The following is a 25,085-nucleotide window of genomic DNA, read 5'->3' as shown; positions in this document are numbered from 1 at the left end:
TCTCTGTCCATAGCCGAGAGTAGAAACCCACAGACTCCAGTCACTTTTCGTGACCTTCGACTTGTCTTGACACGGAGGGTCTACCTACAGATACGCATGAAGGCCCTCTGGCATCGAACTACACCCCATCTTTCTCCATAGTTCGGCTATGGGGGACGTGGCCCAGGGAACGGCACCTCTACCATAATCTGGCTATAAAGACGAGAGCCCCAGTCCAATTACACCTTCCCCGGAACCCCAGATCTTGCCTTTCCTCTACAACGAGCCCAAAGATAGTGCTCTCCTACATATAGCATCATTGGGGAAAGGAAGGACGTGGTCCAACATCCACAACTGGCTTGATCGGAATCATGGAGCTCGCCGACACGGTTAACATGAGCCATTACGGCGCTCGTCATAATCTTCTTCACAACTGGCGCCTCCTGATCTCATGTGAGCTGGACCGTCCTTTCGCTGTTCTTCACGCACCTGACAATCATAGGCCTGCTCCTATCCACATGCTACTTTACCTTTGGGTATGATGCTTACATTTACGGCGGCGTCATCGCGATGCCATCGTTCATCGAGAAATTTGGCAGCCTTACAGCAGCGGGCTATGTCCTCACTGCTAAGGAGACCTCCATTGTTTCATCGATTCCGACAGTGGGCTCCCTCATTGGGTTTGTGATGATAGCTCTTATGGCAGATCGCTACGGTCGGAAAATAACCATCTACGCCGGGGCCGTTATCGGACTGGTAGGAATGGCACTTCAGGTGGCAGGTTCCAGCCTTGCCTTGGTCACTGTGGGACGAACGATTGCAGGTAAGGAGATACATCTGATCTCATCCCGTCCCAATGGTGCCGTCCAAGCAATGAGCTGACGCATTTCTCCTCTCACAGCGACTTCAACCTTCGTTACAATCAACATGGCTCTTACCTTGTCCGCAGAGCTGGCGCCTGCTTGTCTTCGAGGATCGATCATGACGCTATCTGCCGTTACAATCGGCATTGCCGGCATTATCGCATCTGGTATCAACTACGGCACCTACGCCATCTTGACCAGTCTTGCCTGGCGTCTTCCGGTGGGCCTGCAGTTTATCGGCCCGGTCGTGATCATCCTGGCTGTTCTCTTCGTCATGGAATCGCCAACATACTATCTCATCAAGGACGACGATCAAAAAGCCCGACAGAGTCTTGTCAAAGTCCGCCAGGGTTACACGAACGCAGAAGTGGACACAGAATTGGAGAACATGAGACATCAGCGCACTTTACACACAAGCACGCAGCGTATCTCTCCGCTCGACATGTTCAAGGGCAGCAACCTCCGAAGAACCATGCTGTCATCCTCCTTCGTCATCATCACCCAGCTTTCTGGCTTGGCTTTTGCCACTTCATACGCCGCCATCTTCTTTGTGCAAATTGGCACTGTGAATCCTTTTCTGATGGTCCTTGCGCTTTCTATCCTTGAATGGGGAGGCGCATGCGTGGGTCAGGTCCTCATTGAAGTGTTGGGCCGTCGCAATCAAGCTTTGCTCGCGACGGGCGTCCTTTTCGTCCTCGACATTGCCGTTGGTGGCCTGGGCTTTGCGCCGGCTACTAATCTAAAGGCCACCAGGGCGATCGCTGCACTATGCCTCGTCTTCGGATTTTTCATTGCAGCCACGATGAGTCCGCTGCAATGGTGCGCCATTGGCGAGTTTCCTACAGCACGTCTCCGCAACCTGACCTCTGCATATGCTTTGCTCAATTCGAGCTTAGCCAGTCTGGTCATCTCGTACGTTTTACCGTACATCACCGCTGCTGATGCGTAAGTCGTCCCCAATGACCTCACTTACACCACAGCGAGACACTTGTTTTATGCACAATCACATCGTGGCTCACTCGGTTAATTCACTGATATGTAGGGCCGACCTGGGACCGAAAGTCTATCTCATCTTCGCTGGCTGCATGCTAGTGTGCTTCGTGTGGGCTTTCTTCTGTTACCCAGAGATCCGTGGAAGGACGCTGGCCGAGTTGGACGAGATGTTCGGAGAGGGGGTGCCAGCGAGAAATTTCCGCACCCACGTCTGCGTCAACACCTTGGAAAACACAGCCACTATCATGGTCAACGACATCAAGCAGGAGCATCAGGGCGAGACTCAGCAGGTAGAAGTAGTAGGTGATTCAGCTGGTGCTACTGGCAGAGGTCAGGATGTGGAGATGGTTCGTGTTGGTGAGAAAGCCGGAGAAAAGATCTAGGTATATGGCGGGCTATACTTTGGGCAATTCTCTGGCACCTCTTCGTAATGCGACACTCTCTATAGGACATGATGGTGATGGTAACTCGAGTCGGATCTCAATCGGTCGACATATGTATGCATAAGAATCTACAGAGAAGACACTTCCAACCACAATCATTCATGAGCTGAGTAATCAGTCACCTTTCCCTTCGTTCAGGCTGTATTGTTTTCCCCAGGGTGTCGCCCTCACCCAGCAGGCCAAATTCCCCCTGCTGGGGAATGTTAAAGACCTCGGGAATCGTCTGGTATGGAAAGAATTGAAGCAACGGATCGCACGGAGTGAGGACCGTGCCTCCAGGCACGCCGCACGCGGCCCAAAAGCGTCCTTCGAAGAGACTCCCGCCATAGCGACTGCCTCGACTACGGTCTGCAGACCCTGTCAAGCAGGGCATCGGCATCTCTCCCCGCGGCATTATACGGCTAAGGTGCAAGTATCTGCTACTGTAGCCTGTGCAGCCCAAGCGCATATCTCTGTCCATCGCCGAACCGTAGCCGAAATCAATGAGTGACTCTGCCTTTGTTTGTGGAGCACCCCGCCTCCAACTTCAACTGGATTCTCTGGCAGGACTGGGTGCCGATCCCCCAGTATCACCAGGCGTCTGCCGCAAGAGTAGCGAAGTTGGACGCGACGTACTCGAACCAGGTCTGAATTCATCTTAGATAATATCCGCCTCAGTCTGCGTACGACTCCACGACCACGCATCATGACGAATTCATGATCACATGGTACTCCTTCCCACGTTTTTTAACGATTGACCTTTTCGATCTCTGGAAACCGGAAAGACCTAGACCTTGTCTGACTTCTCTGTGATTCCCTGGCTAGGACGGAGCAATGAAACAATCGGTCTCATCGACGCTCTTGCGCCGTGGGATACAAACATGCGCGGAACGGGGAGCAACTCTCGGTCAACACGTGCGAAGATCATCCACTCAAGGCGCAAGGACCCCTCAACCCCAGATCAAGAGCAGCATAAGTAGATTGCCCTGCAGACATACCACAATGGTACATACTGATACCTTTGAAGGATCTTCCTTTGCTCTGGGAGCCACCGGCGTTGGGCTCGGCCTTGGCCTCGGGACCGCCAGCTACTTCGGCTCCAGCGACAACGACTCAAAGTCCACGTCGTCGACGTTGTCCCTATCTAGTATGCCAGAGGTTCGACATGATTTATCACCAAAGAACATAGCTGCAGCTTGCAACGAGTTTTGCAAAATCGTCGGGGCGGACAATGTGTCCACAGCCACCGAAGATCTTTTGAGTCACTCGGGCAGCGACTATCAGTCGTACGCCTGGACAGAAGCGACGGCGACGCCAGGCCAAGTCATCGTGTACCCTGCCTCGACTAACGAGGTTTCTGAGGTTGTCAAAGTGTGCCATCGAAGGAGACTGCCGGCCACGGCTTATTCTGGTGGGACATCGATCGAGGGCCAGTATATTCCTCATCTGGGCGGTGTGTGCGTGGACTTCACTCGCATGGACCAAATCATTCAGGTCAACCCTGTCGACTTGGACTGCACAGTCCAGCCAGGAATAGGTTGGATGGATCTTAACAACGAGCTCGCCGAGCACAATCTCTTTTTTCCGCCTGACCCAGGTCCAGGTGCCATGATTGGAGGTATGATCGGGACCGGTTGTAGCGGAACAAATGCCGCCGCCTACGGGACGATGAAAGACTGGGTTCTTTCACTCACCGTTGTATTGGCTGACGGTACCGTTGTCAAGACAAGACAAAGGCCCAGAAAGTCGAGCGCTGGTTATGATCTGACAAGGACCTTTATCGGCAGTGAAGGCACCCTTGGATTGGTCACGGAGGCGACTCTCAAGCTGGCCGTGAGACCTACTTGCGAGGCTGTGGCCGTGTGCACTTTCCCCACGGTGCGGGCTGCTGCTAGCGCCGTGCAGGCGGTAGTCTCGAGGGGAATACAAGTTGCTGCGGTGGAAATTCTCGATGAGGTTCAGATGAGAAGCATCAACCAGGCTGCCCTCACCAAGCGTCGTTGGGACGAGGTTCCATCCCTCTTCTTCAAGTTCGCTGGCAGCACCGAAGTGGTGGTTAAGGATACCGCGGATCTTGTGGGAAAGATCTCAAGGCAGCATGGCTCAACTTCATACGACTTTGCTGCCGATGCTGACGAGCGCGAGGAATTGTGGTCTGCCCGGAAGAATGCTCTGTGGAGTATGATAATGCTAAGGCAGTCTCCAACGGATAAAGTCTGGACCACAGACGTCGCGGTTCCCCTAAGCAGACTTCCCGATATCATCGAGCAAACGAAAGCTGACATTGAGCGGTCGGGTTTGCTTGGGTCGATCGTCGGGCATGTAGGTGACGGCAACTTCCACTCACTTCTGCTTTTCCCAGAAGAGAAGCGGCATATTGCAGAGGAAGTCGTGCACAGGATGGTTGAAAAGGCGATCGAAATGGAAGGCACGGCCACTGGCGAGCATGGCGTGGGCTTGGTTAAGCGAGATTATCTCCCCAAAGAACTGGGCCAGACAGCGGTCGATACCATGCGCAAGGTAGGCAAAGCTTCGAGGTGTGAGTGTCGAGGAAGGTTCCACTGACCGCTTTGCAGATGAAAAGCTCATTTGATCCTTTGTGTATCTTGAACTGCGACAAAATCGTTCGTATGAAGGCCAAACCAGAACAGCATTGATGTCGTGGACGGTATCAGCGCTGATATTCGTGGTGCGCATTCGACAAATGCTTAGTGGCGTTACCTGCCTCCCATAACTTTGACTGCCGGTCAGGCCAAGAGATCGATTTTGCTGCATTATTGGGCCAGCGTCTGCCAATAAGGCATGCAAAACGACGAATTTGTATTGATACCCCGCAAGAGAGCAGGTCTCGCGTTGCAGTCATATGCCTGCCGGAGGCCTAATTGCCCCTTCAAGCATCGAGGAATGTGACTTGCTAATGAGCTTCAAAAAAGCGGTGAAACACGTGGTAGCCGGAGACTTTTGCTCCTGTATACAGAGTCGTACTTTGTTGCGCAAACTTGATATTCGATCCCCCGTGGTACGTTTGCCCGAAGAGCAGAAGACGCTGTGCTGCTCTTGACTACGTTCGCATTTGAAACACTGAAACCCACCTAAAGGCGGCCGATAAGTTCTGATTCGAGGCGGATCGTTGCTGTACCACCATTACTTGTTTCAGGGACAGAAAATGGACCATATCTTGTCAACGGACGAGGTCGACAGATACGGGACTTGCATCCCAGAGATACCGTGGCTAGGATACGACCACAGGCCCTCCCAGGCCTTCTTTGACTTTGACGACTATGCACTGCAACGCGGTTGGTCGCAAAAGAGTCTGCTAGATCTCAAGGAAGGGAGACTCAAAGAGTTAGACCAGGACTCCGTGAAGCCCTTCTTGCAGAGCTGGTTTAGTATTGGACTCTGCGAAGCGGTGCTGGGTAGGGGCCTTGAGAAGGACAGCTTCATCGCCTTGAAAGGGCCCAGCACCCTCTTCACTAGCGCACCATTGAGACAGTTTGCAGCAGATTTGGAGGCCAAGTTCATGGATAGGTCCGGTGATGATTCCGACAAGGAAATTCTTGAGCGCTTTATTCGTATATTGGGAGCTGCATGCCTTTGGAACCACAAGCTCGCCAACCTAGAACTACTTAACAAAGAGAACTCGGACTTCTGCGACAAGACCTACCATTCGATTATGAGAATGTTCAATCTCCTTGGGTTATTTCTGCAGGGCACTGGTGCGTATCTCGCAATGTATTTGCCTGCTGACAGTGTTGTTATTGGGAGATACAGGAGCCGGCTCGAGATGCACTGGTGGTGCACTAATGCTACACAGGATGGTCAAGCCGAACGTATGGCGCAGCGGGGCTGGTGTCCGTATGTTCGCACAATGTTGGGTCCGTTCACCCACCTTGTAAATGAATATGCGGCCATAATAGGACCGCCGGAGACGCATATGGATCACCGGTCATGCTCACCTATCGAATGCATCAGACATAACATCGACGAGAGCACCTACAAAACATTGCATACCACGCCAGACTGTGAATGTCAGTTCGTCAAGCCGAGACTTGATCGCCTTGCGGACATACTCGATAGTGGCCAGATCCCATTGATGGATCTCAACAAGATTGCTGTGGGCGACACAGGCAAGGTTGTCAATGTCATAGCATTCAACTCAAAAAAGCCCGCCTCCGAGAAGCCTGCCTTCAACGCCATTTCTCATGTTTGGTCTGGTGGATTGGGCAGTGTTTCTGAGGAGGGACTTCCAGAGTGCATGATCGAACTCCTTGGCGGGTACATGGAATCCAATGCTGGATCGAAACTCGTTTGGATTGACTCCTTGTGTATCCCGCGGGACAAAAGATTGAGAAAATTGTCCATCGAAAGCATTAGCACAGTGTACAGGGAAGCATCCGCGACGCTAGTTCTGGACCCAGAGCTAATGCGTACGTCCTCATCAACGACTAGGCAGATGCTCATGTGGATAACATCAGCAGCCTGGATGCAGCGAATGTGGACATTGTCTGAAGGTCGCCTGTCGCGATCACCATATATCGTCTTCAAAAATGCTGTCATATTGCTGGACGAAATCTTAGAGGATGCCCGCGAGGATTACAAGAATCCTATTGTGGACGATCTGATGAACACGTTGTTCGGTATTTTCTTGCGTCAAGGGATTAGTCTTCGGTTGATCCACCAGTCGTTATGCTACCGTACGACCAGCAAGCGAGAGGACGAAGCCCCGGCTCTTGCAACACTTTTTGGGATTGACACCGGTCCGATCTTGGATGCAAAGTCTCTGGATGAGCGGATGGCGATGTTTTGGAAGTCTCTCAGCACGAAGATCTCCTTGCCGATGAATATCATCTTCCTGCGTGTTCCAAAATTGTCAATCCCAGGCCTCCGTTGGGCACCGAGCACTTTGCTGAACGCCGGATACCAAGACAGCCTGTTGCAACCGGCTGAAGGAGAAACACGCTATGACGTCCAGTTGAGCGATACTGGCACCCTAACGGGACGGTACGTTGTCATTAGGTTGACCAAGAGAGCCACCCTAACTTACAACACGATCATTCCAATCGAGCTTGCAATGGATCCAGACCCAGGTACCACTGACATGCCACTTGGATCGTTCACAATCACATCATACAAGGAGGAATTGACTCCATTGCAACTGTCTCCGAACAGTCTCAATGGTATTGACGCATTCGCGGTCAGCGTGACAAAGTTTGGGACAACGTCTGCGCGACCACTCGCGAATGAACTAGCAGGAGGCGTCTATAGCGTCGTAGCATTGACATTGGACGATGACACGGAAGAACAGAGTTCCGACCTCCCGGCGAGTCACAAGTTTATTGCTAGAGACGTATTTCAAATGTCTCAGCATAAGTTGCCAGGGAGCAGCTTGTATGGCTATGTGGGATGGGCGCGTATCTCAATATCGTAGTACTTGCTGAATCAGTGTCGAGAGTGGTAAAGGTCGTAAAATCCTAGTAAGGATGAAGGATGAAGGAGCAGGAGAGCTGCAGTGATCAATTTCCACTAAACTCAATTTGGGACATAATTCTTGGCACTCCTCGAGGTTCGCTAGTCATGGAACTGGGACTGCGCTTCAATCATTGATGATGAGTGTCGTCGCTCGCATCCGGCCGTACATCATACAAAGCGATGTCCTTTCTACGGTCGCAGAGCTCCCTGCGGCTCTCTAGAGCATGCACACAGTCTCCTCGATCGACAAGATACCTCTCACAGACCTCGCAACGCCGGATAGGCGAGGCCGACCGCAAAGCTATCCCAAACGTCCCAGAGGAGGCTTCGCTGGTCGAGGTTGACCACAAACCTGAATCGTCCATCGAGACGTACCATCCTGACCATCAACCCGATTACAATGCGACCATAGACCACGGCACATCAACGTATTCTCCCGTGCCCAAGCGAGTCATGAACGGCAGCGAACCCACCGAGACGACCCCAGCAGCCGTCCTGTCTGGAGCTCCGATCGATCTGCAAGCTCGAACAGTCAGGTGAGAACACTCTGATTTCGACTCCTTGACGGTAACGTGCCAGCTAACATTCGTGTTTGATTTAGAATTTCCAAGCCTGTCAAACCCGCTACACAGTCCGGCACCTGGGGCAGCCACGCCTGGCGTATGGACTGGGATGTGCTTGCTAAGGGTCACCGGTGGGAGAATCCACTGATGGGATGGCAATCATCTGGAGATTTTATGCAGGGCACAAACATCAAATTCAAGTCGAAAGAAGACGCAATCGCCTTCGCTGAAAAGCAAGGCTACGAGTGGTACGTTCAAGAGCCGAACGAGCGACGAGTCGTACCGAAAGCATACGCGAACAACTTCCTACACGAGCCGGGCCCATTGAAGCACATCAAGACCAAATAAGAGCTTCGCGGTGGTGGACATCCGGCATACAAGAGCAAATCGGCTCTCTCGCAGACGGGATGGCAAGACGAGACCATGGGCCACATTCGGTCAAGTGAACATTTGAGCAGAATGACAGGGCGTAGGGAGATCTGTATATACCACACATATGACAAAGCACAAAAAAGGATAAACATTCACAGCATCGCAGTCGTCTGGTAAACCTCACTTCCGAGGGTGTGTTTTCCTCAGGATGGTTGTTGTACCTTTGGTGCGACATCACGTTCTTCACGTCTAAGGCAACAAGAGCCAGTGATCCTGGAAAGGATCTCGGTCATTCATTCATGGATACTGCTCAACAAAGCATACTGATCATCAAGCTCAATACTAATAGTACAGGGTTATCACAACAGACAATTTCTTCACTCTTCTTCCAGCACCACCAGGGTCATCATTCTTCCGACTTCCCGTCGTGTCACACTCTCGACTTGTATCGTCTAAACTGGTCGATGCAATCTAGTAATTGTGCTTCGCAGCATTCTTATGCACGTCGGCCTCGCGTTTGTGGCCAGTAGCATGGATCTTGTCTTTCATCGCATCGCCTGCAGCATGGAGACGTGTTGAGGTGCGAACATTGGGGTCCTTAGCCACTCTGCAAGAGACATGTTAGTATTGAATTCTTGATATGGTAGTAGGGGCCGACATACTGCTTATTGGCTTCTTTGCTGGCCTCACGGGCACTACCCTTGGTCTTGCTGGAGACGTAGTTTCCGGCGTTTTTGATGGCGTTCATGGTTGCTGATGTCTTCGGTGAAAAGGATATTTGTTATCTCTAGATTGAGTAATGCGTTCTTGGGAGGTTGTAGCGATGTTTGTGGATGTAAAGAACAAGGAAATCTAGCAGATCGACGAGCACTTATATACTATGGTAGCGAGGCACGAGGCACGCCTTGCCTTCGAGAGCCTCACCGAAATGGTAATCCACAATCTTGAAGGAGCGGACGATGTCATTCCGCATGCTGCCCACGAGGACATTTCAAGCTAAAAGCACAGCCTCTCCGTAGACAGATGGTGTGCTTACGAGTAGCGGGAGGTGCCATATCAGGCCTTGCTCGTGCAATCACCCAATGAAGATGAAGAAAATGGGACGGAAACCTGTTTCAGATCAAGTCGAAGGATCTAAGCGTGTGACCGATGACGAACCGACACAGATGATCAGTGGCTTGATACGGAGTACTCGCTCAAGAAAGGCGTTATCGTCCATATCAAGTAAATCAGCGATCGAAAGAAGTTTGGGGGTTGTTGTGATCCATCGACGTCATCGTGGCGGCGGGTTAGTGGCGCTTTCACAGCCTTGCAGCAGAGTAAAGAGAGCAATACTCAGGGTACTCAGGGTACTTATATCTTTGAACTGAACAATTACCGAGATAGTCTATCTACGCCAAACATCCATAAAGATGGAATACACGGGATGAGGACTCGTCGAACATGCAGTGCACCCATCCAATGATGGCCTCAATATTGTGTGCCTTTCCCGGGTTCGTATAAAGTATTGGGATTGTGCCAATTATACCCATTGTTCCCCGTGGGATGAACCGTGATGGAATTGTAGGTACATCTCACGCTGATGGGTCCATACTGAACCATTCCACCGTCGCTCAGTAATTTGCTGTTGTCGTATTCCGCAATACCTGGATACACGAACGGCACGACTCGGTTCCAGCCTTTGTCGTTGCAGTTGGGTTGTTCGTAGAGGGCGCATGTGAGGCCCTTGTCTGGACCCATAGAGCCCGATACGCCATAGTTCCTGTAGATAGACGTTAGCGGTAGTTTCAGACACAACGGGCGAGTGAGAAAGGATCATACCGATTGTAGCACTCTCCGTCTTTGAGCGGAGTCCATTGGCATGGTGCCACAAACTTCCGGTTCATGCACTCGTAGATGCCCAGTACTTTGGCAGCTGCTCGTTCCTCGTGTTCGTGACTTGTTCCATTGATCTCGTGGGTATGGTTATGGTGCTCGTGGTGCGCCTCGGTCTTGCGAGGGTGGTTGCCGTAGGCTGAACCTTTATCTCCCTCGGCGATAGCTGTGGCACTGTTGTGTATGGTGTCCGGCTGTGGCAAGGCTATGCTCAAAGCAGCCAAAGATGCCAGGAGGGCGACTGCAGATTTGATAGTGATCATGATCGTCAGGTAACAGGTGGGAAGCTCCGATAGTGACTCGACTTGGACGTAAATGCGCAGGTGACATGTATACTTGCAGAGAGCGCAGTGCGACCTACCTTAAGAGCTTGCACAGGAGCTGGAGAAAGGTCTTTGTCCTGACAACAACATCAACGGTGCTCTCATCTCAACAATGTGTCCACGCCGCTTTCGAGCATAGTCAAGTCCATTTGCGCATTGTATGCTGGATGATACAGCTTAGGCTCGAAGACTGAATGCTGCAAAAAAGGCTCTTGGCTATTTGGGGACAAAGCCGGCTCTTAATATTGTTGTCGGTCAGAACAAGGCTGACTGCTTGATATTGTTCTTTTCATGTGCCGAGGATGAGCCGAACCGCCGGCACAAATGTCTCGTCATGAAACCCAGCACTATCCTCACACTACATTGCTGCCTTTGATCTAGACATCATACCGCCTTCCCATACAATGCTGGTGACGGAGGCGACTGATGTTGAGGTGGCCCGAAGTTCTCTGAGACAGTCTGTGGTTGGGCGAACCTGGAGCTATCCTGGACGAAAGCTCCTGGAAATTGCACCGAAACCCCCACTGACCTTGGTATCTGCTCAGTAAGTTCCGGAAGACAAGAGGGTTATCGAGGCCTCAATGCATCGAGGGATTGTCATGCACCGTCAACACGTACTCTGGCAATTATCTCGTCGGACAATTGAGGAGGACTTTCAAGAAAGGTAAGGTGCTCAGCTGGCAAGGCTGGACACAGCGGCAGGAGTCTCAGTTGGCATCTACAGCCGGACCCTTGGATGGGCTTTGGGCATGCGGAACCGATCGGATCATCACAGTACCAAGACCTCAGTTCTCCCATATCTGCCCATTTTGGGCCGTTCTTTGTTGGAGAATCCAAGAAGCATCTGGATCACCCTTTACGTCGGGCTGAGCGTGGAAAGGTTGATTACATGGCAAGCACCGGACTTCGACAGTGGAGGTAGCACGCCCCACGATGCTTCCGGCCAAGGTCTAACAAGGAGTGAACCACGCTTCAGGCAAATTCGCTCGTCAAGGACAAGGAGCTGCTGTAGCCACCACATTTTGTGGTCGGCGGAGCCTGGTGGGCCGGCACCATACAAGCAAGAGTGCTTGTGCCACGATCACCACGAGGGAACTCCTCGTGGGCATTGGTTGACGAGACCTGATCGTTGACCAGAACACGTCCGCTAGCTTGTCGCTGGGAGACTAGGTGATGTTTAGGCATAGCCGTAATCTCTGCGAGATCTCCTGCGTATCTTCCCCTCACTGCGCAGGTACGATCGTCTGTTCGTATTATTTGTCTGCCAGAGATGATACGAGCCAAGCTGCGAAGGAAATATGAAGTGCCATGACGCGTCTTTTGCCAGCACTGTTTGACCATCTAAAAGTCAATGTCAAACTTCGCATCCTCTGACAGTTGACACAGTTTACTACTTGACGCCACCGACGATCCCCTGCCTCGGAATACATACACCTGAATCGTGAAGAGGGTGTGCTACGTTCAAACCACCCATAACTCTTCTGGGAGGCGAGGAAAGCTCGAGTCTTCTTTCCAAAGCTATGAAAGGCCATGCTGCTGCCCCACGTGTTGCTCCATTGGAATCGGGCCGCAGTTCAAAGTTAGTCGACCGTTTCATGAGAGAGCCCTGGGAAAGCATCAACTCCACGGCCACGGCGAGTACGGCGAAGGCTTTGTCTTCCCTGTCGCAAGGAATGATACCGATGGCGAGCTACCTTGTGTGGCAGTCCAGATCACTTCCCATTACAGATTCATACCTTGTGCTCAAGATGTACAAATAGGCAACTTTCTGTGATGCATGCAACCCCTTGCAGTATGCTCAAAGGAGTATTTGGGTCTGGAAGAGGGGCTGGACCACTGATGAGCCGGTCACCCTGGAGTCAAGCTGCAAGCCATTGCGATGGCCGGTTACGCCGGGGTCATCGGGATTTTGGTTTTCGTATAGCCCTTGCATAGCATTGCATTTGACCGAACTGTTGGGACTCTGGCCAGAGTACATGTCGCAACATCCATCCGAGATGATCGCACTATGAGCACTCGATCGATGGGAAGACAAGGTTCCTGCCTAGATATAACCATTGGGCCTTACATTAGGTCGTGCAGCCACCTAAACCTCATTGGCTCTGATATCGCTTATCGTGGGAAGCCCAACGGTGGTCGATCCGGTGGGTATGGGCGGGGAAAACGGTAAGCGGGCGACGGCACCGCCGCCTGCCGCTACCAAAAAGGCTCCTCCCTTAGCTGCATCTTTTGACAACGGCTTAGAGATCCCTTCCTTAGACCACCCTCCGTTGTTTTTTCCTATTCTTTTCACATTCCTTGCTTATACCCACATTAGATTGGGTGATTGGCAAGTCAACCTGATGGAGAGCCAACATTAGGCTTCCAGACAGAGAAGAGTTGTTGTACTGGGTACCTGAACAAGCGTCTGCCAAAAGCTCTCTGGCTACCAACCACGATATTCGACAGTCTCTCTCTGACTCGATATCAAAGCAATGACGAATGTCCGATAGGATGACAGCACGGTAGGAACGGCTGGCTTATGGTTCTCGGCCTCATCCATGGCTCTCCACATCTCAAACTTCTGGAGCCAGGGTAAGAGTGTCTACCTCTTCGCGGAAGGCTCAACGTCTTTCCCATTGATCCGACCCCATGCAAGGTCACCTGTCATCCCACCACACACAGAGACTATTGGATCGTGTCCCATGCTGAGTACCTGCCCTCACTTCCACAGTTGACAGGTCAAGTACTGCGTGATGCTTGATGCTTTTTTAGCTAAAAGGTACTATCATTTCTACGAAGAGATCTTGTGCGTCCGAAGTGGCAACCCTGGCTATCCGAAGTTGAGACAATTTACTAGTAGTACATGGGTGATGCAAATCTCCAAATTCCAGCTGCTGCAATGGAAAATATCATGGTATATATCGACAACTGACATCTGCGGGAAGGGGAGCTTCCCGAATCTCCTCGACTTTCTGATCTGTGCACTGAAATCCACAATACACGCAAGTATGTTGATGTCCACGGATGCAGTTTTGGTGGCTACGAGCATTGTGCTCGCCGTGTCGACCATCGTTTCGGTATCAGTCCAGCTGGACAGGCAGTACAAAACCGCTGGTCGGTTGGATGCTAGCAAATGTGAGCCAACTCGGTGATCATTGACTGCAAATCACTAACATTACTCAGGGTTTCTCGTCGCAAGCGCTGTAAGTCCAGACTTCGGATGCCACCAAACTCCTACTCATCGATGACAACAGTTCTTTGCCTTGGTTATGACGAGCTTGGTCTGTGCCGGTAAGACAGTTATACCGAATTCGTCTCTGGCTATCACTAACATGCATCAGCCGCCGCCAAAGGTCTTGGGGCTTCCATCTCTGCTGCCGAGTTTGCTCGCAGAGAAGCACTGCAGAAGGCACGATTACCGCTGCGTATGCCACGACTCTTACTGACTCCTCATAGCTTCTCATTGCGGCATTCCCTCCTTACTTCCTTTGCAACATGTTCGTCAAACATGCCTGGCTCACCTTTTACTATGGTCTGGCACGGACCCGCCTCCAGCGATACTTTACCCACTTCATGCAATTTGTTGCCGCAGGTTTCGGTATCAGCTCAGTGCTGGTCATTTTGCTACAATGTCAACCTCTGAGCCATGTATGGACAAAGGACCTTGTCCCTCCAACTGAAGATGGGGCAAAGTGCATTAACCTGATCAATTTCTTCTATGCAAACTCCATCATCATGATTGTCAACGATACCGTCATGTATATGATGCCCGTCTTCATGCTGCAGGATGTCGATATGTTGAGAGGTCATCGATGGGGCATTTATGCGTTGTTCGGTATTGGTGGAGTGTGAGTGCTCCTATTACAACCGCCATGGTAGCATGTCCACTGACAATCACTAGCGTCGTGCTGGCGAGTATTCTTCGTCTGCTTGCCGTCCATCAATTAGCCCAAGGCCACCACTTCTCAGGTTAGCATATCTTCCAAATCCTAGTTGTTTAGTTGCTAACAGTCCTCCACAGAGAGCTACGCACTCGTCTTCTTATGGGCGGCCGTGGAGAACCATGTTGGGATCTGCGCCGCTTGTGGAGGTGCCATCAAACAAAAATCTCTGACCGCCTACGATAACATCCGAAGGTCGTATGGCTCGATCAGACACAAGTCGTGGCCTACACCCTCCTTGGTATCACGAAGCCAGAACACCGAGGATCGCAGCTACTACGAGAGAACAGACAGCTTGCCGACCCCGTCACTGGGTGTTGATCGCAAAGACGCTGGGATGCGGACGGAGCTGTATGATCTCCAGCCCGTTGAGACACAAAGCGCGGTGTAATTATCTTGATCGCAAAAGCTTTGGGACAGGATCGGATTTCGGCTTTCCTCGGGAATGTACGATATGTGAACATGATATAATGGAAGCGGAGATATACCACAAATGTAATGATGTAGACTCCAAAACGTATTGGAACCATGCATGCCTCTGATGAGAGATTTCCACCACATGCGTGCCACTTATAGTACTCGGCACGGTCGCTTGCTAAGGTATACTAGCGGATGCTTCTCAGCCCTGCTGGAACCCAGTATAATACTCGCCTTGGCGAAATTTGAGTCCGCATCGGCAGCCCTGACAAAGACCCGGCTCGTGCCAATTGTAGCAGCAACACTTCATCTCTTGCGTTCATCGAAGAACGAAGAATGTACTGTGCGATGCACTCATTCCGCACCAGCTCTTACCACGCCGAATGTGCCAACCCAAAGATAACCAAAACTCCCTGTACGCTCGACCATTTCTCCCGAATTCATCCTCGAATAAATTTCGAGGTCAGATCACAGCTTCGGCCCCTTCGCCCCCTGCGCCTTTATCAACCGCTCATACCCATCACGCATATACTTCGGCATTCCCTCCTTCGTCGGCTTCCCCAAGTTCCCACCCTCCTGCACGACAAAGACATGCGTCGACCCTCCGACAGCCTTGACACTCTCATCGCCCTTGCGAAAGATACCAACCTCATACATCACGCTAGCTTTGCCGAGTTTGACAATGCGTAATCCACAGTCGACTTGGTCCGGATACGATACCGACCCGAAATAGTCGCAGTAGGTGTTTGCTATGATGCCGGCCTGTTCGCCTTTGTTGACTTTATACCCGCACTCGTCGATCATGTATTGGTTTACGATGCTGTCGATGAGAACGCCGTAGTATGGGTTGTTCATGTGGCCGAAGACGTCATTGTCGTTCCTGGACAAGCACATAAGCATCGGTTGATCACGCGCATGAAGAGGCAATGGGACCGCCAAGAGATGCGGTATGCTCAAGTCTGAAGTTTTGGAGTCTTACCATCGTAATCGGTAGTCTAGGTGGTAGCCATAGTCGGTGCGTTTGCGGAGGCGTTTGGAGGCCAAGTCTAGGCCTAGCTCTGTCATGGTCAGGCGAAGGAGGGGATAAGGACTGTGCTCTGGTTCAGGGCATCGACTGAGACGATGCGAGGACGCAGCTGATAGTCGCGTCACCTAGGTGTAGGATTTGATGTACGCTAAGAAGAATGTCGAGAAAGGGTGGTTGTAGTTACTGCAATGTCGGCGACTAGTTGACTTTGAAGTTTGGACCTCGGCTAAATGTTCGTGATGATGGGGTTGCTTATGAGACCCCACGCCTTGACAGACTTACCTGGCTTCACCTGGGAATGGAATGCTAGAATGTCCGACCAGAGAAAGCGAAGAACTGCACGTCGACAGGAGGACCTGAAAAACTGGCCAGTAGTGTAAGGAAGCCCAGTGGCTAGCGATGCTAGAAACAAAGGGCACTCACGGTAAGGCTGAGATTGAGTGCATGCAAGGCTGTGCAAGGCTACCTACCATATTCTTGGCAATGATAAAACAACCATCGTACCTCTGATATCAGTATCAAGGTAGGTATACCAACGACGCCCGGGAACGTCCTATGACATTCTGCGAGAGTCTGCATTGGTTGGTCTGCTACCTGGGGCGCGCAGCTGACACCAAGAACGGGCTCTGACCGCGACCTTTGACTGCTGAGCCCGAACTGTTTAACCCGCCGACCCCTGGCCTCAGGACCCTCAAGCGGCTCACCGCCGCCATGAACCGCAAACAACGACGTGCCCAAGACACAAAAAGCACACCACTCAAATCCGCAGAAGACATCCCCCTCGCCAGACCAGACTTCACACGACCTACAACAAAAACTCTCTACGAAATCGCAGCCGAGCGACAAGCCGAACTCAACGCTAAAGCTGGTAAACCAGATACCAACTCAGGGGGCATCAAGCCCGAGAACGTCGTGCACCTAAAGATAGGCAAGGATGGACAGATTGAGCCTCAATCTCCATCGCCCAACGACACAACTACTCCTGAAAGCGCCAGTGCGGTCCCAGAAACACCATGGCTCGATGCCATCCTGCTCGCAACATCCCTCTCAGCAGTACACTTCACGCTCGAAGTCCTCACCGTCCACCAATACGCACAAGATCTACACTTCCCGCCGATCATCAGACATACTATATTCGTAGCGTGGCCTACTCTAATAGCCATCATCGCGCTGTTCCACGGCCTTTTGTTCCCGGCATCGTTTACCCGCACGATACCAGCCCAGATCCTGCTACTGCGCCAAATAGTCTATGTAGCTATCGCGAATATCGCGGGCTGCTATCTGATCAACGTGACCAACGATAAAGGATACTACGCTGTGATGAAGAGCGCGCCGGGTATAGGCACGATCTGGGTCTGGAGCGTGCTCGAGCTCGGACTATTCGGCGCACTGGCTGGTGTGGTCGGACCGGGAATCTACGCTTGGTGGAATGATTATGGAATATTCTAAAGCGTCCTCGAAAACAAGAATGGGGCTGTCCGAGCCGAGTCGAAGAGTCAAGTCCCTGTGCGCCGAGCAGCGGATGGAGTCGGATTTGATCGGTTTTGCGAAGACACGGTTCGGAGATGACAAAGGACAAAGGGGGACTTTCTTCGAGAGTTTCCGTAAACTCCAAGCTTTGACGCTTGTACGAGAGATGGAGAACTTACTACTACCGTAATAACCTTTACACGATGTCTCCGATAGACTGGCTCAAATTGCGGAAGGAACGGCACACGATTGAGAGGAGCAGTCCGCTGTGTCGACTTGTGAGACGGACATTTTGTCCTTGTCCTGCCTCAATAAAGGTCACAATGGCAGTCATGAATTTCCCATTGCGCCCACTCAATAGTAGAAACGGAGTATTGGCCTCTGAGACTCACAAGGCATCATCGGAGAACTCCGACATTAATCTCGATCAATAGTCGTCGCAGTAGCCTTCCGTTTTCGGAGAGACGACGGAGAGTCGTACAATTTCCGAAACAAAAACTTCAGCATGCAAAGGTGGTACGACATTGTCGCACATTTTCAAAGGATTCGTGCTCTCAAGCGGCTAAGATACCCTGATCAAGAATTTTGGGAGGACAATAGGTGGATATTTTCGAGTAATGATCGAGTAATGACAGTATAGGGGATGGAGACGGAAGAATCCAGCGGAACATGCCCTCCATCACACGTGGTGAAAAAATTCAACATGAGCCTCACTAGGCGTCAATTGTGTGTCATGGTTAAGTTGTTTCGCCATATGAGTCAGAATGTCACCATGCCCAGACTGAAATAGTATTCATGTCGCAAACAGTATGGAGTGTTTGGCGCTTGATTGATATTGAGGAACCTTACATCGTCAACCAGATGGGTTGAAACTACCTCTTCTTCACATGTTTGTATATCCGCGGACTCGACATGTTTTGATCGACACTCAGCGCCCAAAAAGGTGATGTAAAAATGCGAGGAGAGACTTCTCCAGGCAAGCATTTTGCGGGGTGCAGGGACAATGGCTGCCATCCTTGTTAGAGAAGTTGCCTCTATTGGTAGCAGGCCAAAGCTCATCGCCGCTAGTGGCTTGTCCCAGTGTCCAAGGGTGGGCAATTTGGCCTATCCAAGCCTTGTACGATGCCTTGATGGCTGTCAATTTGTAGTCAGCTGCCCTCTCGAGGCTTTTTCTGATGGTTCGAATGTGGAAGGCGACTGTGAGAAATAGGCTGGGGCATTCGGGCCGCTCAAGAGATGCGCTTTAGTAGAAAGCATGTTTTCCCTTTTTTGACGAAAGATTTGAGGTTACATGTCCGTGTCCGCGGATGGCTTTCCATGGTATGCATCAGCCGGACACTGCACACACTCTCTTTCCTAGATTGGATGAGCATGCTTCTCCGACGAGGCCTGGAAGATTCCCAATGGCTCAAGATGATTCATGTGAGACAGGTATTTTGTTGTGTCAGCTCGCCATGACTTGTTGCAGTTGGCACGTTCTCCAATGTGTGGGTTAGGCAGTAACTCGTAGGTAATAAATCATGCGTAAAAGTGAGGTGATTTGATGGCGGTCATGGTGGTACAGAAAAGTAACACCCCGAAAGCCCATTCGTGTATCCGTGTTCCAGGCGGTTGTCATGTCCCGGAGAGACTGACAAAGGGTGCGGCTAGCAACCGAGACCATGCCTGAAGTGAGTTTCTATTATTCACACCGTGCATGTAGGCGAGGATCACGCAAGGGCTCCGTAAAGGGCGTGCTGAACACTCATTGAGTCAAGAGTCTGCAATGGATGGATGGATGGGTCGTACATAATATTATCACCTCCTCTGCATGTGCCCTTTTTGAGATTTCTTGCTCTTGAACTTCTTCTTTCCCCGCGCCTGCAAACATCACACCATCGAACTGATCGAGAGAGGACGAAGATATCGAGTGTACCCCAGAACCATCACGGAGCGCCCTCACACACCCGCCCATAGCGAGACGTCACTTACACGCACACGACGTGTCACCGCCCCCCGGAATTCAGGGCGCCGACCGATCAAGATCGCAGCGCAAAAGGAAACGGAGAAACACAAACCCTCTGTGTTAGGTGGATTACTTAGGCGACGCGGAAAGACGGCTTAGAGGCTCTTAGGTGAAATTTTTCCCGTTTGGCCAACCCCGCGCGCCCGGCAGCGAGTTCCTGCACTACGAAATTAGGCTCAGGCCCTAAAGAAAAACTGGCCGCGCTTGCGTGACTTTGCGACCCGCAGTTGCAACTCGCGCTTTCATTTTCCTTCGCCTGCGCCCCGCGTCATCGGCAACATTATTGAGGGACAAGCCAATAAATCATACTTCAAACGGGACCCCTGCTTTTCATCACCATGCGAGGTTCTCGTCGCACAGTACACCAAGGTACAACCGAGACTTCTCACCACAACCCTCCCATCACTGTCATCGACGTTGTCAGTGCCCTACAGCGAAAATTGACAGCAAGTCACTTGGAGCCGACTGTGCAGCACGCGACACCAAGACGCCCATCCTTTTCCATGGACTCTCTACTACACAAAAAGGACAAGGACAAGAAGCGGGATGACTCCAAAGACCGCGACCCGCGTGGGCAAAAACGCATGTCCCTTGCACATATACGCCACTCCAGCAAATCAAAGGATCGCTCGTCGCAGCAGTCCCCCAGAGCCCTGCCTCATGGACCGGGACATTTCGACATGATCATCGAGTCTCCTCCGTTGGTGCTCTTTGGCCACGTCAGCAACTCCACCGGCGCACTTCTTTCGGGACGACTGAAATTCCTCGTTGAAGACCAGACCGGCGAAGTCAAGTTGACTGATTTCACCATGGTTTTGCGGGCCAGCATTGGCACTAAGAAGCCCGTGGGCAAAGAGTGCAAAGAATGTAGCGAAAGGGTCGACGAGCTCAAGAAATGGGTCTTCCTCTCCGAACCAAAGACATTCTACAGTGGCGCAGACAACCAATTTCCTTACTCATTCCTCTTCCCCGGTCACCTTCCAGCTACCACACAATCTCAATTGGGTGCGATTTCCTATTCTCTTCATGCAACCGCAACGACTTCCAATGGCGAGAAAATCACCTACAACCACCCGCTCACCATCCAACGCGCCATCCAGCCAGGCCCGGACAAAGCCAGTATCCGCATCTTCCCACCAACAAACCTCACTGGACGAGTGCAATTACCTCCAATTGTCCACCCAATTGGCACCTTCCCTGTCACCATGTCGTTGAGTGGTGTCGTCGAGAAGAAAGGAGAGAGCCAAACACGATGGCGGCTACGAAAACTTTCATGGCGAGTTGAGGAGCACAGCAAGGTCGTCTCAACACCTTGCGCCAAGCATGCCCACAAAGTCAGTGAAGGAAAATCGATCCTGCACACCGAAACGCGGACTCTAGGTAACGATGAGATGAAGACGGGCTGGAAGAGCGATTTCGACACTATTGGTGGAGAGATCATGATGGAGTTTGATGCATCTCTTGCCACCAACGCAAAATTCAAAGCAGTTTGTGATGTCGAGTCCCCAGCAGGAATCGAGGTGAAGCACAACCTGGTCATTGAGCTTATCGTCGCCGAAGAATTCTGCCCGAACAAGGGTACGCAACTTATCACTCCCACTGGTGCCGCCCGTGTCTTGAGAATGCAATTTGCGCTTGTCGTCACCGAACGTGCAGGGATGGGGATCAGTTGGGATGAGGAGATGCCACCCGTCTACGAGGATGTGCCTGAAAGCCCTCCCGGATATGGCAGTGCCGACAAGAACGACGGAGCATGGGGTGGTGCCATCATGGAAGATTACCACGGACCAGAGCTCCAATACGAAGACCTCGAGTCAATGGGCAACCATGATTCTGACCTTCCTCCAACTTATCTGAACGCCGGTCTCCCAATGCGGAACCGACCACACACGCCTAGAACGGATTCGGGCGAAGGACCTTCAACTGCCCCAGTCAGAAGAGCATTTGGACTCACGAATGACGAACTGGGTGCAGAGCCACCGCGATACGCTCTACGTGACAGACACGAGTCGACGTCGAGTCCATCTGGTCCGGTAGAGGACTACGAGGAAGGCGCGGTCGCTTAAACACCCCGCGACATGACCATCGAGGTTGTCGCGAAGAGGTCTAGCGATCCCAAATGACGACACATTTTATGATTTATAACGACTTTTTCTTCCTGTCGACTTCATGTTGGGACGGTCTTCTTTTATTCGACATGATACCCTCACCATTAGCAGCGAGCATTTTGTTCTGGGTATTGGATTACGAGCTGTTGATGAGAGTACCTACAGTATAGCGTGACGAGAGGGTGCTTCGGGGAGTCCAATTCGCTGCCCTCACCCTTTGGCTTTCATGCAACGCAGATCGAGCGGAGGAAGAGAAGGCCGAGCTGCTGAATAGGCATGGCCATGGGTTGAGCATATTAGGTATTGCTCCCTACTGGGTCGAAAACCAGACTTATAGAATCTTTCGAGCAAGAGTACATTAGCACATATTGACAATCTTAATCACTCTGTTCAACTACACTGTCTATGCTTGCTCCATACAGTATCATCTATCGAAAGAAATGTCTATTTGTTCAATCGCGTTCCTCGAGCCTGCCTAGCGCATTTGACCAATGGATCGGGATGAGGCTGGCACACAAGGCTGAACCCATCTCCAGAGTCAGTCATTTCGGATACTATGTCTGCATCTGGCATTTTCTACCACCACAATTCAATTCGAAAGCATGTCCATTCATATTTGCATCTTTACATAGTATCACTAGGTATGAATCTACCCGCCAACTCCTACCTACGTACCTGGTAAGTTCCCAAGGCTCGGTTCCCCAGCTCAATCATCCACATCCCTAGGCTCATGCTTAGCCCAATATTCCTCATACTCATCCATGCTGATGGTCGGGAAATCCGTCGGCCTCGTAATCGGCACCAGACTCTCGCCTTGCTTCGCAAACTCCTTCAATCGCCGTCTCGTCATCTCCCGGCTCTTATTCACACTGTAGATCTTGACCCGATGACAACTCTGCGTAACATGTAGGCCCCAATTCCAACTATTCCTTACATCCAACGGCTGCGTGTTGATACTATTATCCCAGCACCGCACAACCAATTCAATCCAGCCCTCGACGTCGCATGGTAACGAGTACTCCCACGTGCGCCACGCCCACCTGTATTTCTTGGACAAATTCTCCGGCGGGACATCGTACCAAGAGAACCCGCCGTCGGCGCTGACTTCAACGCGTTCCGGCCATCTGCCACCGCCCGAGTACGCCCAGCCTTTCATGTCGATTTTGCCCTCGTGCACAACGACCTGCTTGCTCCAGGGAGCCATGATGGCGCTGGACACGGGCATCTCCTGGATCTGAATCCCCATGGTTGGCAATTGGTTGTGTTTCCCGACCTGTTGGTTGAAATATAAATACTCTTTGCTCTGGACGGGAGCGCGTGAGGGATGTGGTAGAGCTTTGATCCGATATACCCACTTGGCTGACCGCGCACCAATGTACCCCATGACCACCATCCTCACGGGAAATCCATGGATCTTGGGCAAGGGTTCGCCATTCATCTCCCACACGAGCATCACCTCGTTGGCTTTGACTTTGGACCACGGCACGCTGACCAGGTAGTTCATCACCTCGTTCTGCTTGAAGTATGTGTCGGCTCCATAGAATTCCAGGTGTTTCCCACCTTCAGCCATACCACCACACGCCTTGATGACTTTCTTCAGCGATACGCCGACGTACCGCGCTGTGCCGATCGCGCCTTCCGCCCACGGTGCGTTGATCATCTCGTCGCCCTCACCTGCGTACATTTGGATTTGTTCCATACGTCGCGTGCCGCTGCACTGGATCGTCACAGTCTTCTCCATTCTGGGGAAAATGTCTTCGTTCTGTAGGTCCGCGAGGGTGAATGTGCGAGGTGTCTTGACCAGCCCGTCCATTTTCAGCTCCCATTTGTCGGGGTCGATGTCCGGGACGCCGCCGTGATTGCGGATGAAGTGTAGCGAGTTAGGTGTTAGCGGTTTTGCTGTGACCAGTCTTTTGGGTGGCTCGCCGTTGTATGGGAATTGCAGTAGATGGAGCATGTCTGGGTGCTTCTCCTGGATGACTCGAAGCCAGGATTCTTCGGGGACAGCCGTTAGAGGCCCGCCGATGGCCTTGTGCCACAATTTCCAGCGTATGCCCTCGAGCACCGGGTTGGTGTCTGGTATGGGGCCAAGTTGAAATTCTGGCGGAGGTGGGAATTCGTTGTTGATCAAGATCTTGTGGGCTTTGGCTTTTTTGTCTGGGTAGTCTTCCCATTCGACGTATCTGGGCACAAACTTAGCATCTGGTTCGCCTACAAGACAGATGCTTTTACCCGTGCCATCCCTCGCGTTCCTCGGCAAATAAGACATCTGGATCATCCTCTCCGGCGATGTCATCCGCTTTGTCGGCATCTGTCTCACCCTCGCTGTCTTGATCAGGTTTTACTCCCTGATGCCCCTGAGGTAGAGTCTGATCTCGCAACGGTAATTCCCATGCTGCAAGACCCTGCTCGAGTTTCCACTCATCGTTCGGCTGATGGGATGAATTAGCCATGAAGTCCTGCAATTTTTTCTCACAGGCAGATTAACCTGGACGTGATGAGAGAGTTCTCTCATGCGCACGTCGGTGTGCATAGTGGCGGCGATCTAGGATATATTGGCTTTGCGATAGATAAGCCGTTATCAGAGAGCTAGTGATGACGATACTTTCTCGGCAGATATCAAAAGCAAGGCAGCGTGGACTTTTGATGGGCAAAGCTGAATAGATAAAGGAAAGGCATGCTATTGCCTGGCGGAGCCTGCCAGAGGTCGCTACTCATTTTGGGGATCTCAAGACTGATCCGAGCCAGTAAGATGAGCGCAGCGTTCGCACGAGCATCGCGCGAGCGGTTTTCAGTGACAGGAGGCGAGGAACAAATGGTGACCTACAAGTCCGGAAACATTGGCCATGTGCAGAGGATGGTGATCCAATCATGATTGTATGATGTATATCCGGATGCTGGAGTCCGAGCATTTAAGGCAAAGAGAAAGCCCCAACGTTTGGGCAAAGCATCTGCCGGGCGGGTGCCAGGTACGAGGATCAGGCGGTGAAATCGAGCTGCAATAGGCCTGCCCCGGACATCAATCGCTTGATTCGCTGGACGGTCGGCTTACTCAGAACAGCCCAGGAGAGTAATGTTGCTGGATCTTGTGAGCTGTCCTAGTTCCAACGTTTCGAGGAGATGAAAAACGGTCAACTGCAGAGAGATTGAAAAGTACATGGATATTGTTGCATCACTAGCACTTTTCAGTCCTAAGTGAGGTTCTGCATATCCGGATGGTACGAAGGTACGGATCAATGATGTTGTGATGACGCGAGGGAATAACAGAAATCAAGT

At 51.6% G+C, this 25,085-nt stretch overlaps 11 protein-coding genes across 11 annotated transcripts; 6 read left to right on the top strand and 5 right to left on the bottom strand.

Annotated features, from left to right (window-relative positions):
* Positions 1-28: 28 nt before the first annotated feature.
* EDD37DRAFT_356758 (general substrate transporter) lies at positions 29-2,307 on the top strand. The gene is made up of 4 exons (XM_062811837.1): positions 29-432; positions 482-802; positions 881-1,787; positions 1,885-2,307. Exons 1-4 carry the CDS (start codon positions 351-353, stop codon positions 2,216-2,218), a joined length of 1,644 nt encoding a protein of 547 aa, XP_062670615.1. The 5' UTR covers positions 29-350; the 3' UTR covers positions 2,219-2,307.
* Positions 2,308-3,259: 952 nt separating this feature from the next.
* EDD37DRAFT_589747 (uncharacterized protein) lies at positions 3,260-4,914 on the top strand (the record flags this gene model as incomplete). Its single annotated transcript, XM_062814495.1, has 2 exons — positions 3,260-4,777; positions 4,834-4,914. 2 exons carry the CDS (start codon positions 3,260-3,262, stop codon positions 4,912-4,914), a joined length of 1,599 nt encoding a protein of 532 aa, XP_062670614.1.
* A 509-nt stretch (positions 4,915-5,423) lies between these two features.
* Positions 5,424-8,637, top strand: EDD37DRAFT_649070 (ETC complex I subunit conserved region-domain-containing protein; the record flags this gene model as incomplete). Its single annotated transcript, XM_062818100.1, has 3 exons — positions 5,424-7,604; positions 7,991-8,262; positions 8,328-8,637. 3 exons carry the CDS (start codon positions 5,424-5,426, stop codon positions 8,635-8,637), a joined length of 2,763 nt encoding a protein of 920 aa, XP_062670613.1.
* Positions 8,638-9,132: 495 nt separating this feature from the next.
* Positions 9,133-9,409, bottom strand: EDD37DRAFT_649069 (glucose-repressible protein Grg1; the record flags this gene model as incomplete). Its single annotated transcript, XM_062818099.1, has 2 exons — positions 9,133-9,268; positions 9,324-9,409. 2 exons carry the CDS (start codon positions 9,407-9,409, stop codon positions 9,133-9,135), a joined length of 222 nt encoding a protein of 73 aa, XP_062670612.1.
* Positions 9,410-10,037: 628 nt separating this feature from the next.
* EDD37DRAFT_627811 (uncharacterized protein) lies at positions 10,038-11,157 on the bottom strand. The gene is made up of 2 exons (XM_062816400.1): positions 10,483-11,157; positions 10,038-10,423 (listed from the first exon to the last, which is right to left on the bottom strand). Exons 1-2 carry the CDS (start codon positions 10,797-10,799, stop codon positions 10,132-10,134), a joined length of 609 nt encoding a protein of 202 aa, XP_062670611.1. The 5' UTR covers positions 10,800-11,157; the 3' UTR covers positions 10,038-10,131.
* Positions 11,158-11,831: 674 nt separating this feature from the next.
* Positions 11,832-12,837, bottom strand: EDD37DRAFT_608208 (uncharacterized protein; the record flags this gene model as incomplete). The annotated part of the gene is made up of 3 exons (XM_062815037.1): positions 11,832-12,188; positions 12,292-12,549; positions 12,712-12,837. The coding sequence occupies 3 exons, from the start codon at positions 12,835-12,837 to the stop codon at positions 11,832-11,834; spliced, it is 741 nt and encodes a 246-aa protein (XP_062670610.1).
* A 1,272-nt stretch (positions 12,838-14,109) lies between these two features.
* On the top strand, positions 14,110-15,312 carry EDD37DRAFT_627806 (uncharacterized protein). Its single transcript, XM_062816399.1, has 3 exons — positions 14,110-14,689; positions 14,743-14,810; positions 14,863-15,312. The coding sequence occupies exons 1-3, from the start codon at positions 14,337-14,339 to the stop codon at positions 15,171-15,173; spliced, it is 732 nt and encodes a 243-aa protein (XP_062670609.1). The 5' UTR covers positions 14,110-14,336; the 3' UTR covers positions 15,174-15,312.
* EDD37DRAFT_627805 (HotDog domain-containing protein) lies at positions 15,313-16,604 on the bottom strand. The gene is made up of 2 exons (XM_062816398.1): positions 16,179-16,604; positions 15,313-16,079 (listed from the first exon to the last, which is right to left on the bottom strand). The coding sequence occupies exons 1-2, from the start codon at positions 16,262-16,264 to the stop codon at positions 15,668-15,670; spliced, it is 498 nt and encodes a 165-aa protein (XP_062670608.1). The 5' UTR covers positions 16,265-16,604; the 3' UTR covers positions 15,313-15,667.
* Positions 16,605-16,937: 333 nt separating this feature from the next.
* Positions 16,938-17,675, top strand: EDD37DRAFT_608205 (uncharacterized protein; the record flags this gene model as incomplete). Its single annotated transcript, XM_062815036.1, has 1 exon — positions 16,938-17,675. The coding sequence occupies one exon, from the start codon at positions 16,938-16,940 to the stop codon at positions 17,673-17,675; it is 738 nt and encodes a 245-aa protein (XP_062670607.1).
* A 2,364-nt stretch (positions 17,676-20,039) lies between these two features.
* EDD37DRAFT_562744 (uncharacterized protein) lies at positions 20,040-21,767 on the top strand (the record flags this gene model as incomplete). Its single annotated transcript, XM_062813930.1, has 1 exon — positions 20,040-21,767. The coding sequence occupies one exon, from the start codon at positions 20,040-20,042 to the stop codon at positions 21,765-21,767; it is 1,728 nt and encodes a 575-aa protein (XP_062670606.1).
* A 618-nt stretch (positions 21,768-22,385) lies between these two features.
* Positions 22,386-24,432, bottom strand: EDD37DRAFT_356334 (sulfite oxidase). Its single transcript, XM_062811835.1, has 3 exons — positions 24,298-24,432; positions 24,042-24,241; positions 22,386-23,992 (listed from the first exon to the last, which is right to left on the bottom strand). The coding sequence occupies exons 1-3, from the start codon at positions 24,340-24,342 to the stop codon at positions 22,516-22,518; spliced, it is 1,722 nt and encodes a 573-aa protein (XP_062670605.1). The 5' UTR covers positions 24,343-24,432; the 3' UTR covers positions 22,386-22,515.
* Positions 24,433-25,085: the final 653 nt, after the last annotated feature.

This window comes from Exophiala viscosa (genome assembly GCF_022695815.1).
Source record: "Exophiala viscosa unplaced genomic scaffold EDD37scaffold_4, whole genome shotgun sequence".
Classification (NCBI taxonomy): domain Eukaryota; kingdom Fungi; phylum Ascomycota; class Eurotiomycetes; order Chaetothyriales; family Herpotrichiellaceae; genus Exophiala; species Exophiala viscosa.
This window is presented reverse-complemented; position numbering and strand designations above follow the sequence as displayed.